This window comes from Oenanthe melanoleuca, chromosome 2 (assembly GCF_029582105.1).
Source record: "Oenanthe melanoleuca isolate GR-GAL-2019-014 chromosome 2, OMel1.0, whole genome shotgun sequence".
Classification (NCBI taxonomy): domain Eukaryota; kingdom Metazoa; phylum Chordata; class Aves; order Passeriformes; family Muscicapidae; genus Oenanthe; species Oenanthe melanoleuca.
This window is the reverse complement of record NC_079335.1, coordinates 124747615-124762117: the sequence shown is the minus strand read 5'-3', so window position 1 is coordinate 124762117 and position 14503 is coordinate 124747615. Positions and strand designations below refer to the sequence as shown.

General features: G+C 38.6%; 1 protein-coding gene across 5 annotated transcripts in view; it reads left to right on the top strand.

Annotated features, from left to right (window-relative positions):
- PPP1R9A (protein phosphatase 1 regulatory subunit 9A) overlaps nucleotides 1-14503 on the top strand; it is a 127435-nt gene that overhangs the window by 100909 nt on the left and 12023 nt on the right. For 3 of the 5 annotated variants that reach the window (XM_056485754.1, XM_056485755.1, XM_056485752.1), the window contains exons 10-16: nucleotides 1314-1410; nucleotides 1529-1700; nucleotides 5845-6002; nucleotides 6562-6862; nucleotides 10890-10977; nucleotides 11076-11153; nucleotides 14287-14485. In XM_056485754.1, the coding sequence (XP_056341729.1) occupies nucleotides 1314-1410; nucleotides 1529-1700; nucleotides 5845-6002; nucleotides 6562-6862; nucleotides 10890-10977; nucleotides 11076-11153; nucleotides 14287-14485 (1093 nt within the window). The remainder of the gene's footprint in view (nucleotides 1-1313; nucleotides 1411-1528; nucleotides 1701-5844; nucleotides 6003-6561; nucleotides 6863-10889; nucleotides 10978-11075; nucleotides 11154-14286; nucleotides 14486-14503) is intronic. The other 2 variants (XM_056485757.1, XM_056485756.1) reach the window with 1 other exon arrangement.

Here is a 14503-nt window from a genome sequence, read left to right as displayed (position 1 = left end):
GTATGTGATATATTTTGAAATATGAAACCCACTGTTAAACATCTGTAAGGTAAACACTATTTTTCACTTTTTTATTCATTCAAAGCATGGACTCTTTATTATGGAAAAATGCTAGTATTCAAGCTGTAGTCATACTGTACCTAAATAAAGACTTAGTCTGTAATATTCCAGCTTGGTGTGTTTCAGAATTAGGAGATAGCTCAACGTAATTGCAAACAACTAAGAATAATCACAGTAAGCTTATGATTAGCAAAGTTTCCTGCAATTTATATGGGTATTGTGTCAGCTGGATTCTTTCCTGCTGTGTACTAATGTAACATCAAGAAGAATATTGTTTTGTTACATTTTACATTTTATTTTTCTTCTTCTTGTAGATGCCAAGAATGTTTGAGCTGAGTTGAGCTCACTGATGATTTCCTGGCCCCCTCTGTTTCACCCCTCTCCCTGGTGGCTAGCAAGAATAATAACATCTTACATTTCTATAAGAACTTCCATTCCCCATATTACTTTTTTTTTGGCAGCAGCTTTTTTCATTTTCTGCTGAAATATACTTATTTAAAGAGGAAAACTCAAAGACATAAAGCAGTGCCAAGTGATAACTGGGATTGTGGAAATTAATATCCTGTCCCATTAAAAAGGGGGTTAGATTGTTAAATTGTCACTACCTATCTTGGAATTTCGTGACTGTTCCAAAACTGGTTTGCATCCTGTGTGCTTTCTGTCACAAATTTCTTTGATATTCAAATAAAAAGAGATAGGGCAAGTCACTAGAATGAGTTTGGATAGCTTTCTATTGACATTCTGCTTCATATTAGTAAAAGATCTAGTCAGTTGTTTTTCAATACCTCAGACTCCTTAATTGACCTAACAGGTTTCCTTTAGAAAATTCAATTTGTACCTGCAAACTTGCAGGTTGTCCTTTCTGTGAAGGAGCATAGTCAGACTCTAGTAAAACAGAAACTTTGCTCTATGTCCTACAACAGACAACAGCATAAACTAAACTATGTTGTTTTTGTTGTAAACACAGATTAGAGAAAGAAACAGACTTAACTGATTATTAGTAAGAACTGAGAATTTCTTTTTCCACATAAATTGGTCTTGCCATTTTTATATCATTGCCTGGGATATTCATTTAGACTGATTGCTTAGGGTTTTGTCCTGATTGCAGTTTCGTAGTTCTTACTAAGTAAGTGATAAATTATTTTCTAAGGACAGATTTTTCTGATGAGTAGCAAAACATTTTATTTTTCGTTTCACTCTGATTGTTTTGATGACAGCAAGTGCATCTTTTTTTTTTTTTTTTTTCCCCTAAGAGAACTTGATTTCATCAAACGCCAGGAGGCTGAACGAAAGAAAATAGAAGATTTGGAGAAAGCACACCTTGTAGAGGTTCAAGGCTTACAAGCTCGTGTGAGTAGCATTTACTCTTATATTTGAAAAATGAGACAATTCTGGAAAAATAACATCTCTAATGGAGAAGGTGTATTGGGGTGAATATTTTGGTAATACTGCATTGTATTTCTTTCAGATACAAGACTTGGAAGCAGAAGTTTTCAGGCTAATGAAGCAAAATGGAAGCCAGGTTAACAATAACAACAACATTTTTGAAAGGCAGACATCGTTTGGAGAAGTTTCTAGAGGAGATCCAGTGGAAAATCTAGATACTAAGCAAGTGACCTGCCTGGATGGCTTAAGTCAAGGTTTGTTTGAAGCAAACCATAACTCATATGAATCACAGAATCATAGAATGGTTTGGGTTGGAAGTACCTTAAAGATAATTTAGTTCCAATCCCCCTGCCATGGGCAGGGACACCTTTCACTAGACCAGGTTGCTCAAAGCTGCCTCCATCCTGGGCCTTGAACACTTCCATGGATGGGGCAGCCACAGCTCCTCTGGACAACCTGTTCCAGTGTCTCACCACCCTCACAGTGAGGAACTCCTTCCACATATCTAACCTAAATGTCCTTTCTTTCAGTTTGAGCCATCACTCCCTGTCCTGTCACTGCAGTTCTGACAGAGTCCCTCTCTGGCTTCCTGTAGGGCCCTTCAGATGCTGGAAGGTTGCTGTGAGGTCTCTGCACAACCTTCTCTTCTCCAGGCTGAGCAGCCCCAACTTTCTCTTCAAGGGAGGAGTGCTCCAGTCCCTTTATCAACCCCATGGTCTTCCTCTGGACTTGGTCCCTCCATTCCATTTCCTTTCTTAGGCAGGGAGTCCCAGAGCTGGATGTAGCACTCCAGGTGGGGTCTCACAAGAGCAGAGGAGAAGAATCACCTCCTTTGACCTGCTGGCCACACTGCTTTTGATGCAGCCCAGGATTCCTAGAAACTGTAATACTATTTATTTCTCCATTGAAAAAAAAAAGCAATATATTATGAAATAAATTAATTTCTAGCAAGCACAGAGGTGTTTTATTAAAATCGATATTTTAGCACTTAGTTCATGTGTGAACCCCAACAATATTGCCTTACAAATCAATATTAATTACATTTTTCACAATTTATGTGTATAAAAAAGAGCTGTCCTGCTGAAATGGTATTAGGTGATATGCAGACCTTGTGCAACTGGTTTCCACAAATCTTCACCAACCTGTTTTTTTCTGTCAGTTGTTAATTGTAATGGAATCTCTGAAGTTCAGAAAAGCAGAATGAAGAAAGTCTGTATTTCTGCCATAGAGGCTAAGTAAGTGTTATAAAACAATAGCACTTAATACTCAGCAGTGCTGTTAACACAAATCCTTTCAGTAGTTTCTTTCAGGAGAGAAAGGTATGTTTTCTTCACTTGACTCAGAAAAATGATGCTTACATTTAATGTTGTAACAATATTAACATATCTATGGCTCAAAAGCTAAAATCAAGGAATTTCTACATGTAAAAGAAATAGTTGTAAAATTAATTCTAAAAAGTGGAAGTTCTTAGTATAGCATTAAAAATCTGCATGTCAGTCTTCAAAATTATGTTTTGTAATGAATACATTTGCATGAAAATTTTCAGAGAGCTCCCTTTTTTCATTGCAAAAATGTTTTCCTGGAGAAATGTTGCCAGTGTAAATTATTTCTGAGTGTTAGACTAGATGATCTCTGAATTTAAACACCCAAGTTTAGGCACATGAATGCACACACAAATTATTTGCTAGGAAAAATAGATAATCAGCAATGATTTTTTGAAAGCAGAAGCAGCATAGTTATACCTTAGATTCCAGGCTGCATTTTTGGTTTTAACAAAAGAAGAAAACCTTCTCTTTAAAAATAAGGATGTTTTTAAATACACTGTAGCACTCTTTGACTCCCATATACCTTTTCCAGTAAATTCTGTGTCAGTTTCTGAGGTCTGTATCAGACTCTTAAGTAGAGATACTAACTCTGCAAAGAGCCTACATGTCTGTATTACTCTTGTTTAAACCTTTTAATAAAAGATCTTACCATCACCCCATAGATGTTTGCAGAGGAGTTGTAAAGGGCAGGGGAGTTGTCCATGATGGTTTGGAAGTGAGTAGAGTCCTCTGGATGCTGTGGGTTGTGCCCAGTGCCCTTGTGGCATTCACTCAGGTGCTCCAGTCTCTTTTCTGACTCATGTTTGGCAAATATAACACATGCTGCTTGATCAAACCTCTGCATTAAGTTCCTGGGGTAGGACTGCATGTAGGCAGCCACATCCCACAATTCTGTTTAGAGGGTTGTAGGTCTGTCTTACATCAAAAAAATCAGGGTATGTAAAAATACAGTATTTTAATTAAAATGGTATCAGATGTGTTTTTGTTTTTGTTTCAGTGTGATCTGAGGTGTTTATTACATTTTTGCATGGTGAGAGACTTGGGAAGAAGCAGTGGGTGCAGCCTGGTGGTTGCAAACATTGGAGCATAACAGTTCCTGACACTGCCGGTGCTCTGGCTGTGTTCAGGGTCCTGCCAGACTGCACGACTCCTCTGCTGTAACCTAACCTCACCCTGAGCTTAAGGGGCTGCCAGTAACATCAGTGCAAGTCAAAAAGAGAAAATCAAAACTACTATGGCCCACATAATTCTTCCTTTGCTTTGCCAGGGAATCCTAGACTACGGATTGTGTTTCCTTTATGAATATCTGGTTTATTCTGAGAGTCCAGAAGTGCATTGTAGCTTTCTGGTTTAGTGATCATGAGCTGTGCCTGCAGCAGACAATCAAGCTGTTTACTGGCAGGAGTCAGTGGTTTGAAATCTAAACAGTTCAGAGCTAAGGCTAAATTTGACAGTCTCAGACTTTGGCATCTCTGTGCAAGTGCCCATTCAAACCACTTTGTGGCTGCACTTTCTGGGTGTCTTTTTTCTGGGTGTCTGTGCATCAGTTCACAGAAGCAGATTTTAAATTCTCTCAGCTTGTCACAGTGGGAGTACAGGCAAGCTCTTTCCTGCTTCACAGTGGTACTGAAATAGTTCAGATGGGAGAACGTTGGAGTTAAGTGGTTGGAGGTCTGATGAAAGAGAATCTTATTGCATCGACAATGGCAGTGAAATAAGAACTATTATGACTTTTATGTGAGAGATTTTCCAGACACCCCAGTGGGTTGGGAGAATGCTAGAGCATCATGTGAGGTTGTGGGGTTTTGCTGGGAGCTGTGAGGGCCAGCCACTCTGTGCAGAACAGGCAGCTGGGACTGGGGGTGGCAGCACATGTGGCTGGGGCAGAGACCTTCTGACAGCAGCCCAGTTCCTGCACAAAGCAGGGCAAGGTGGGCTGAGGAAGTAGGAAGCTCCAGGCTCAGGTGGTCTCTTGCTTTAAGAAGGCCCATATGAGCACTTCTGTGAATATTGCTGTCCTATGTTGATAGTTTGCATAATTTCAGCAGTGAAACAGAGGGATGTATGGAAGTGTGCACACCTGAAAGAACAAAGACAAGCACTTCAAGCCATGACAGTGGGTACTTATCCTGTGGAGTACTTAGGGCAGAAGCAACATTCCAAGTCAGACATTGCTAATTATTCTGTAGTATTGTGTGAAGTAAAATTTAACTCTTACACATAGAAGAAAAGCAAAAATATCTGTAAGATCATATTCTAATTAATTAGTGTATTCTGAATGCAGTATATAGACATGTAAATGTATCCAATAGATTATGATTTGGTTTTTACTGTGAGTGTTGAAAAAAGAATTATTAAAACTGTAAGAATCTATTCTTTTTTGTGGTATAAAACAAAAAAAAAACAGCTTTAAAGTGTTTTTAGTCTTAGTCACTCAGTGCAGCTTTGTAAAATGTTAAATTTGCTGCAATACTCAGTATTCAAGTAGATGGTTGATAGCTAAGTACAGCTATGTTAGTTTTAACTGTAGAGGCAAATCATATATGAAGTGTTCAGTGTACTTTACTCACAAGACATTCAGGAGTCAGGTGTCCTTGAAGCCAGGCAAGTAAGATGATTTCATTGTTCTGATTTTTATATTAAATACTTCCTCAGTTTTCATGTATCACACAATGATGTTTCTGCCTTGGTGGAGGAGAACTCTCTGCAGGCCAAGCACATGCAACTCACTCTGAAGGAGTCTAAGTGGATTTACTTTCTGGGCTGGTACAGCTGGGTTTGTGTGGTCATCTGTGTAACAGTGGGAATACTTAGCTGAATTCTTAAATACCTGCAGTTGATTCCCTTGATGAATCTGTACAGATAAACTCATTTATGCAAATAACTTTTTCTGGGGGTACTATAGGAGTTATGAAGGTACAGGTACCAGAAAAATGAGTCTTTTCTAACCTAAATGATTCTGTGATTCTGTGCAAAGTGCGTGTACTTGCAATTGTTTGTACAATTCCTTTTCTCAGAAAAATGTAAGGAAAGATCCTTCTGTTAAACAGTTTCAAATCATGTTTTGTTACAGATTTCAATGAAGCAGTTCCAGAAACAGAGAGGCTGGACTCCAAAGCACTGAGGACTCGAGCCCAGCTCTCAGTGAAGAACAAGCGGCAGAGACCTTCCAGAACGCGGCTGTACGACAGCATCAGCTCAACTGATGGGGAGGACAGCCTGGAACGGAAGGTGAGAAGGACTCTGCCCTCTCTTTCAGGCTTCCTGTGGAGTGCTAGATTGCCCCTGTAAGTCATTGCATCCCCTGTCTTTATCCTTTCATTGTAGCACAGGCAGTATATTTTCCTCTGTGGCCAGTCTGCTGTGAATGTCCTTGAGTGATGTGCAAGTCCGGTCTGCTTTTGAGTCAGACTCCTGGTTTTGGTTCTGTTGTGTTTTAACTGGAATCCTGGTCTTTCTGATGTATATGTGCTTTATATTACAGAGTGGGTCTTTTCATTTATGTAGGAGGTAAAAGGAGCTTGAAATGTGCATTTCTTTATTTGTTAATTTGTTATCACAATTGGTACAATATTTGCTCATTGTTTTGTGCTATTCTGACTTCGTCTGAAAGCAAATACCAATAAACAACACTGTGTGTGGAATCAAAGGGTAATGCCTTGAACTGTTACAGCATTTCATACAAATAGAGAGCTAAATAATGAATAAAAGAATTGCATGTTCGAAGTAAATCTTGCTCTGTTTGCTTACTAAGTGGTATAACCTGCTTTATAATCTCTTATACCAACAGCCATCACACAGTTACAGTAGTCCCATGCACATTTCAAAATCACCACTGCCCTTATGCATGAGAGCATCCTCACCAGCATCAGATTCTGGTGCTTCCTCCCTCTCCCCCGTGGCTAGCAGTGCAGCAATCTCACTTGACAACCTAACTGCAAACCAAGAAGAAGAACAGCACCACAAAGGAGGTGTCCTTTCCCCATATGCTCGGGGAGACACTCCACTTTCCTCTCCTTCAAAATCTGGGCACAGCTCTGAAGCATCTCCTTTGCATCACCCAGCTGGCAGGAATATTTTACAGGATAAAGGTATTACTGTTTCTTTTACAATAAATTGATGCATCATTTTGCTCACTTAACAGCTATCTACTTTATTACCTTTTGTTGTGCAGTAGTACCTTAGCAACTAGAAGGTCATCATCTTGTAGTTTCTTTTGCCTGCCTGAAAGTCAAAAACTTCAAAATAACCTTGTATGATGGTATAAGAAAAGGATAAAATTTAAAATGGGAGAGGGAGCTGCTTGCTTTATTTTTTTTTTTTCTGGCTTTCTTGGAACTGAGAAAAACAGGGAAATTGCCTTTAGGAAAACGTATTGTGTTTTTAAAAAAAAAGTTACTTGACCTTGGGACACCTCCATATTAGAAACATGCTTAACACAGTGTACTTACTCAAATAATGTGATTTTGGCACTGCTAGATGATTTTTTTGGAGGGTGTGGAAAGGAGTGTAAAGCAAGAACAACAGATTGTAGCTTTTAATTGCTGAGAGAAGGCAAAGTCTAGTTTAAATGAGAGGTTAGTGCCTGGAGATTTTTCATTTCTAGAAAAAAGTATTTTTTGAAGAGATTGGCCTCATTGTAACTAATTTAATTCAGATTCTTGAAATGCTAGGTGGATAAAACAGGATGCAATCAGATGTAGCTCAGGTATATGTCTCAGATACCAGTTTATTATAAGAATAAACAATATGATATGTCACAGGGTACTGAGCTGGCCTTTTCAGATGCATTTCAAAGTCAGAATTAACATTTGACAGCCCTTCAGCATTCTTGGCGATGCAACTTGCATTCTGAAACTGTCAGATAAGCTAAAATATATAATAGAAAATTATTCCTAAGTGAGGTTTGCAGGAGGAGGTCTAGTTAGGTTCTTAACAGACTTGGGCTTGCTTGAGTTAACTGAAAAGAACAATTTATTGAAGATTGTGTTTGTGTATCTGAAAAGACTTGCTACTGATTTAAACCCTGTGTTTTCTTCATCTTTATGCAGGGCTTTCACAGAGGTTCATAAAAGACAGCATTATGAAACTTTACTGAATTTAGGATAGGTTAATATATTGCAAGAATTTTTACATGAGTTCTGGAATTGCTAGTTGTAACTAGGTTCAATTGTTAAGGATTCCAATGTAAATTCAATATTTGAGTTTTGCAAGTAAAAATAAGATTTTGAACATAAGATTGTGACTTTAGAAACTCAGCTTGAATGTGTGATTGGTTTGCAGGGAAGTCCTAAGTCCTATATTTCCAACTGATGTATGGAAAAGATCTTTCTAAAGAATCTGTGGGAACTAACCTTGTAGTGCAAGGAATAGGGCATTGCATTCCACCCCCTGTACCACTCTTTCCATTTTAATTCTGGAGAACAATCTCTGTCTAAATATTGCTGTCATGCTTTCCTCATTGTTAGGTAAACAACCAATGCTTTTGGGTGTGTCCAGGTTCTGCTGAGTAATAAATTAGAATTAACCAGAGCAATACAACTTCAAGTAGAAAAAACTATATTTAATATGTTCTACAAAAAAGCTACTAGAGCAGTTGTTTGGCAACAAGTGTTGCAGCAATGCTATTTTAAATGATTGATAATTTGGCTGTTAAACTCATATAGCTCAGAAAATAATAAAAAAGACATTGAATTTGTTTTGTGTGTTCAGGTGGGGTTTTTTAGAGATGGAAAGAGAGCACCTCTGTGGACACACACATGGCCAAGGGTTAGTCTCTCAGTAGCAGAATAGCAGTGAGCATTAGCAAGCTCACATTTGTCTTTTTTTCTTTTTGTTGTGAGATCCTATAGTGCTGTGGGAAGGGCTGAAGTGGCATGAGATCAGTTTCATTGTAAAATGATGAGCTTTTAACCACAGCTCTTTTGTGTACATGACTTTAACTTCTTCAGTTCAGCCTGGTTTGTGCAGCATCATCCTTTGATAAGGCAGCGAGGTGACCGTGGTGGGCAGTGCTCAGTGATGTGAGGCTGCTGCAAGGGTTTGTGCCCATGGGCAGGGGATGAGGTGTCTTCACATCCATCAGCCACACATCACTGCAGCTGGAGCTTCTGTGTGATTTGTTCTGAGAAGCCAGCTTTCCCTTACCTTCTCTGAAGAACTTCAAGGAGCTGGGGAAGATGCACCCATCCAGGGTGGCCAAAGTCCCCTCCTGCCAGGCAGGGCACCCATGGCTCTGGTTCTTGGTCACTGCCATGTGCAAGCATTGAGTACTTCCTGCATGCAAAATTCAGATCCACACTGCCACTGAAGCTGGTTTTGGGAGCTAGCCTGTCCATTTTCCACTATGTCCCATAGCCAGCACAAATGTTTTCCTCAAAAGGTCATCTTTATTTAAAGGGCCCTGCCTGGCCCCAGCTGTGTGGGAGGGGATCATAGGGATGTAAGAGCTCAAACAGAAATTTGCCATTCCAAGTACCTGCTGTGTATTCCAACTGAGCTTTCCAGGCTATTTTTTCTACTACAACAGCAAAACTTCCATCTACTAAATGCTTTAATTATTTTCCCAACACAAACCACTGTACTTTATAATTTCTTGACTTTCATTAAGAAGTTTCTCAAAAAAAAAAACCACTGCCCTTTGCCCTGAAGCCTTGGTTGCCTGTGAATAGCTAGCACGAAAATAAATGTTGCAAGTTTTAATTCTTGGGACAATTTTGGCAGTGGTTAAATGAGAAGTGTGCATTAAAGGTGAAAGAGGAACTGTAAGAGGAAATGGTAAAGCAGTGTGCACATGCAGGGTTGATGCCAAGTCTGCATTGCCAGCAGTTCTCAGTTTCTTTGGGGAATAGATTTCTTCTTTGCAGACTTCACCTCGCTTTTGTCATTCTTCATATTACTTTTTATTGTTTGCTTTTTTGGAATGAGATTACTTGTTAGTTGTTCTTGGATTTGAATTTTTTTTACCATAAGGACTTGTATTGATGGAAAAAGCATGGCTTTTAGAGTGTGGCTATTGCAAAAGGCTTATTTTCCTGCTTTTCAAAGGATTTAAGAACCATTTAATTGCACATTAAATTTTTTGCTCAAATGAAAACTCGGGTAGATATGATATACAAAGCAGTGCACAATGTTCTATACACATAGTTGACTGTCCTGTGGCAGTGCTGTGTTACTTTGGGTTAATTTCAGGGTTCAGTTTAAGTCAGGAACACTAGGAGAAATCTACAAATGCAGCAGTGCTTTCAGTTAAAAGTTGTGTATGTCTGAGGTCACATTGCAAAAGCCACCAAACCACAAGTGACATGAATGACTGACCTTCAGTTGCTTCCTCTAGGGTATTTGGGAACATGCTTTATATTTAAGAGTCACAGCATCTGAATTTTTAAACTGCTATGTGTTTTCTTTTAGCTTCCATATAGATTTCACAGGATGTTTGCCAGACTCAGGTTCATTGTTCTGGCTTTATAGGTACTGCAGCTTGTTTCCTCTTTAGGATTTAATAGCATTTGTAGAAGAGATCAAAAATTGATAGATACCTCAGGGCAAATTTATTAACTAAGCTACTTTGAGGTTTTGGGAGGGTTGTTGTTTGTTTTTTAATTCAGAATGGTTAGATTTTCAGTTACATGTTCAGTTTAACAAAGATGTTTGGGCTAAACTGATTAACTCTTTCATAGCATGTCTATCATAAAGGTACCCTTGGCTCCAAAATTGAAAAAAAAATTAAGGAATGATTTTGGAAGTAAAGGATATATAACAAATGAATTATGTTAAAAATAAGCATCATCAAACTACTGCTGAGTTTAAAAATGGATTCACTGGAATGTTTGTCTATAAATACTTTTTGTTGTTTAATTTATTATGTATGCATTAAAACTCAATATTAACTTTTGATTTTCTTTAATTAAGTTTTTGTGTATTTTTGAATTAGAAATTACTTATTTTTATTCCTGTTCACACCATCTTCCTAAAAATGAGAATTTTAATTAAATTGTGTACTCACACACATGTTCATGTATGGGTATCTAATTATGAAAAGACACACAAAGTGTTCTGGATGGAAAGTACCAATTAAAACTAATAATGTACATTCTTCCATGTACAAATGTGTCCTAGATGGTGCCACAAGTGCTCAGGCAGCAAGAACAACTAGCCCTACTATGGGGCATACAGAAAAACTAAAGCGAAAACTTGCAGATCTTGGGTAAGCATTTTGTTATTTAAAATACATTTTCTTCTTCATTAAAAGGATTGAAAGTAAAACTTCTAAGATGTTTCCTGATGTTTTTAATATTCTTGTAGGGCTCCCTTGAGAAGGAGTTCGAGCAAGGGCAAGAAGCGGAAAGAGAAAGAAGCTGTTAGGGTGACCTGTGGCAGTAGGTATGGCTGAGAGATTGAGGATGTGAGAAATTGTGTGCCAGAAGCATTGGAAAAACCTGATCATCCTAGCAGATGGAGTATTAACAGTCCCACTGACTTCATAAATAAGTGTTAAGCTTTGAGATAACCTGAGTTTACAAACCTCGATTCCTTGGCTCACAAAAGGCTAACGTATAATCTAAAGATAATTGGAGGTTTATAATGTCATAGAATCATAGAATTTCTCAAGCTGGCAGTGACTCACAAGGATCATCAAGTCCAACTTGATCACTGCTGCTGTTGCATCCACTAATGGGATTTGCAGAAATAGATTTTCAGAGCAGCCCTACAAGATGCATCCAGCCAGTTAATAATATCCATGAACCAGAAACCTTGACACAATTTCACTTTTTGTTTTTTTAAAGCCCTTGGGGGTGAGGTTGAGCAGCAGCTGTTCACTGCAGCTTTGCAGCACCCACACTAGGAATGTTTTCAGAAGGGTTTTTTTTTTCCTGAAGATAAACATCTTAAATTGAAAAAGAGGAAAAATGCTGACTGCATGTCACATCAACAACTTGTAGGCAAGGAATTGTGAATTCCTTTTGAGATCTGATGAGACAACATCACCAGCATCAGAATTCTGAATAAATAAATGAGTGTTCACAATGATAGGAGGTAATCTGTAGATTTTTACAAGGCCTATCCTTACATACCTATGAGTCTTGACAAGATCACAGCATGATACCTGGTTGCAGGTATGAAATACAAAGTCAGGAGGGCTAAGCAAACTTAATATGTTCCAAAAGTCTAGAAAGGACATAGCAACTCAAAAACTCTGCACGTAAAACAGTGCAAAAAAACATACATGATAAAAGAGCTATTGGAAGAAAGCAAAGTTTGAATGCTATTCAAAACAGCATTGTGGTGGAAAATCAGCATGCAGCCATTTGTGCAGTTCTGCTGACAGTCTGGTGTATGGAGAACAGTGACAAGTACATTGTGTAGCTCCATAAAATCAGAAAAGCAAAAGAAACCTTCCTTGCTCCCTCAGGCACACTGTGCTGAAGTGCAGTGTTCTGTCTCAGCATACATTTGTACATTTGTATTCTGCAAATATCTGGCAGGATCTTCAGTGATCTTAGGCAGCAGTCATCACCTCTCTGCTGGTGTCATAAACCTGTCCCAGTGTGTCTGCTCGCTGCTGACATGGAGTGTGATACTCACTGCTGGTTTCCCTAGTGACAGCAAGAGGTTTCTTAAAGCCAAATCTCTGCACTTTGTGGGGCTGCAAGGCAGCTAGTGCCCTTAGCAGGGTGATAGACATCATGCAGCATTTAGATACCAAGCCACAGGGTGGGGGAAATGAATGTATACTTGTTTGTAAGAACTTGAATGGCCCTTATGCCAACACAGGTGTTTGTGAGATCTCACAGGTGTCTTCCTTAGAGAGAGCAAATCTCAGTGTAGAGATCAGTTGCTTATTAGTCCATATGATAAATCTGATAATTCTGATAAATCTGTGATAATTCTTTGTGTTGTCTCTTAATATTTCTGTAATATAGTTCAATATCCCAATTACAGTTGCTAAAAGTAGAGTTTAGTACTGCTTTCATAGCTGGAATTTGTGAGCATTTATCATTCTTACTCAACCTCTGTTAACTGGAGTGTAACTGTTTCAGCATAACTTTTTAAACAGCCATTACCACTTCTTTTGTTACTAACTCCAAAGAATTTGCCTCAGAAGAAATGTGAGGATGTTGTGTGTACAAGTCCAGATCTGTACAAGCTCTTTGAAAGAAGGAAGATGATGAAAAGACAGCATCCTGTTATAATTATGTCCATTACAGCAACTGATTGATGCAGAATTAATCACGTTGTCAGATGGGTGTTGCATGCATTATTTTGCCATTTCCAGAAAATAGCTCTTGGGATGTGTAAACAAAGTCCCAAATTGTTTCCTGAAACTACCACTAATGCTACAGATATGAAAAAATGCCCCATTTAAGTAAGGAGCATGTATTTCTCTGCCTGAAGTTAGGTGATTTGGGCAACAACATTCGTATTTACTTTCTACATTAAAGCAAAATTAGAGGGTGAGAGGGAAGTGAAGGACTGGGTCAGATACATCTGTCTTTCTTTTAGATGCTAAATGGAGTAGGATTCTCCTTCTGCTTCCATAGGTGGGAGTCCTTTAACACCTTCACTTTCATCCATACAGAAAAGAGCCTTCACAAAATATGTGGTCAAGTGATTATGTTAATAATGATTTAGCAGCTGTCCAGAAGATAGGTGTTGGGGGAGATTTACCCAAGCCCCATTTATACATAGCTGCTAAGAGCAGTGGGATTTTAATGCTCTGAAACAGTAATATATATGTTGTTGTAAATAATATGATTCTATGACATATGCATAAATTCTTGGAGGCAGACACTTTGCTTAATTATTTTTAATTTACATACTGTACTAATGATATATTTAGGAAATAAAATTTGGACATTTTTATTTATAAGTGTTACCTGTGATTTGTGTTGCCTTGATAACTACAGTCTTTGTTTTTACGAAGAGAGAATCTGATAAAATCCCATAGGTGTTTCTTTCATTTTTCTATATCAATATTTTTAATATTTGATTAATTTAAAAGCAGGATAATGGTACTTCATGTGTATTTAGCTGTTGTAATAAAGAAACAGCTCCATAGATGGATACAGATGCATCTGATTCATTCTGCCTGTGCTCAAAACCCAAGACAGATCTTCTCTGGGAACCAGGGCCCACTTGGGTCAGTGCTGAGTCTAATGATTTAACCATGCTGAGGTACCAGTGGGGCTCAGAAATACACAAACATGACGTGTGTCTTCTTGACAGGAGCTGGTTCTCATCCATACAGTGGGAGTGTAGGCATTTTCAGCTGGCATCTGTCTCCATTTGCTGGGTGTATGTTGCCTTAAAGCTTGAGTCAGAAAAAGAATCAAAAGGGCACCCTTTTTTTCTTTTGCTGATAGATTTCAGGCATGCCCCTACTTGCTGCATGCCACTCAGCTCTTTAGTCACAGCTACAGGGAATGTCACTCTTTACAATTAACTGCCTCTGTGGCATTTTGTTTCCCCTTCTTTGATAATCTAATGCATATTCCTGCTCCTTTCTCTTGAACAGGACTGTCAGAGAGATGCTGCAGAAATCAGCAAACACTAAATCTTTAGCAGAGCGATCCTCCTCTCTCCCACACTGTGTACCATTCACATGGTATGGAGAGAGTGGCAAGGGATCCAATTCTTCCAGCAACCTGCCGTCGCCTACCAGCTCAACTGAACCTTCCTCTGAAAATTTAAGCCCAGCTAAAAAAGGGTCAAAGGTAGAAAATAAAAACTAC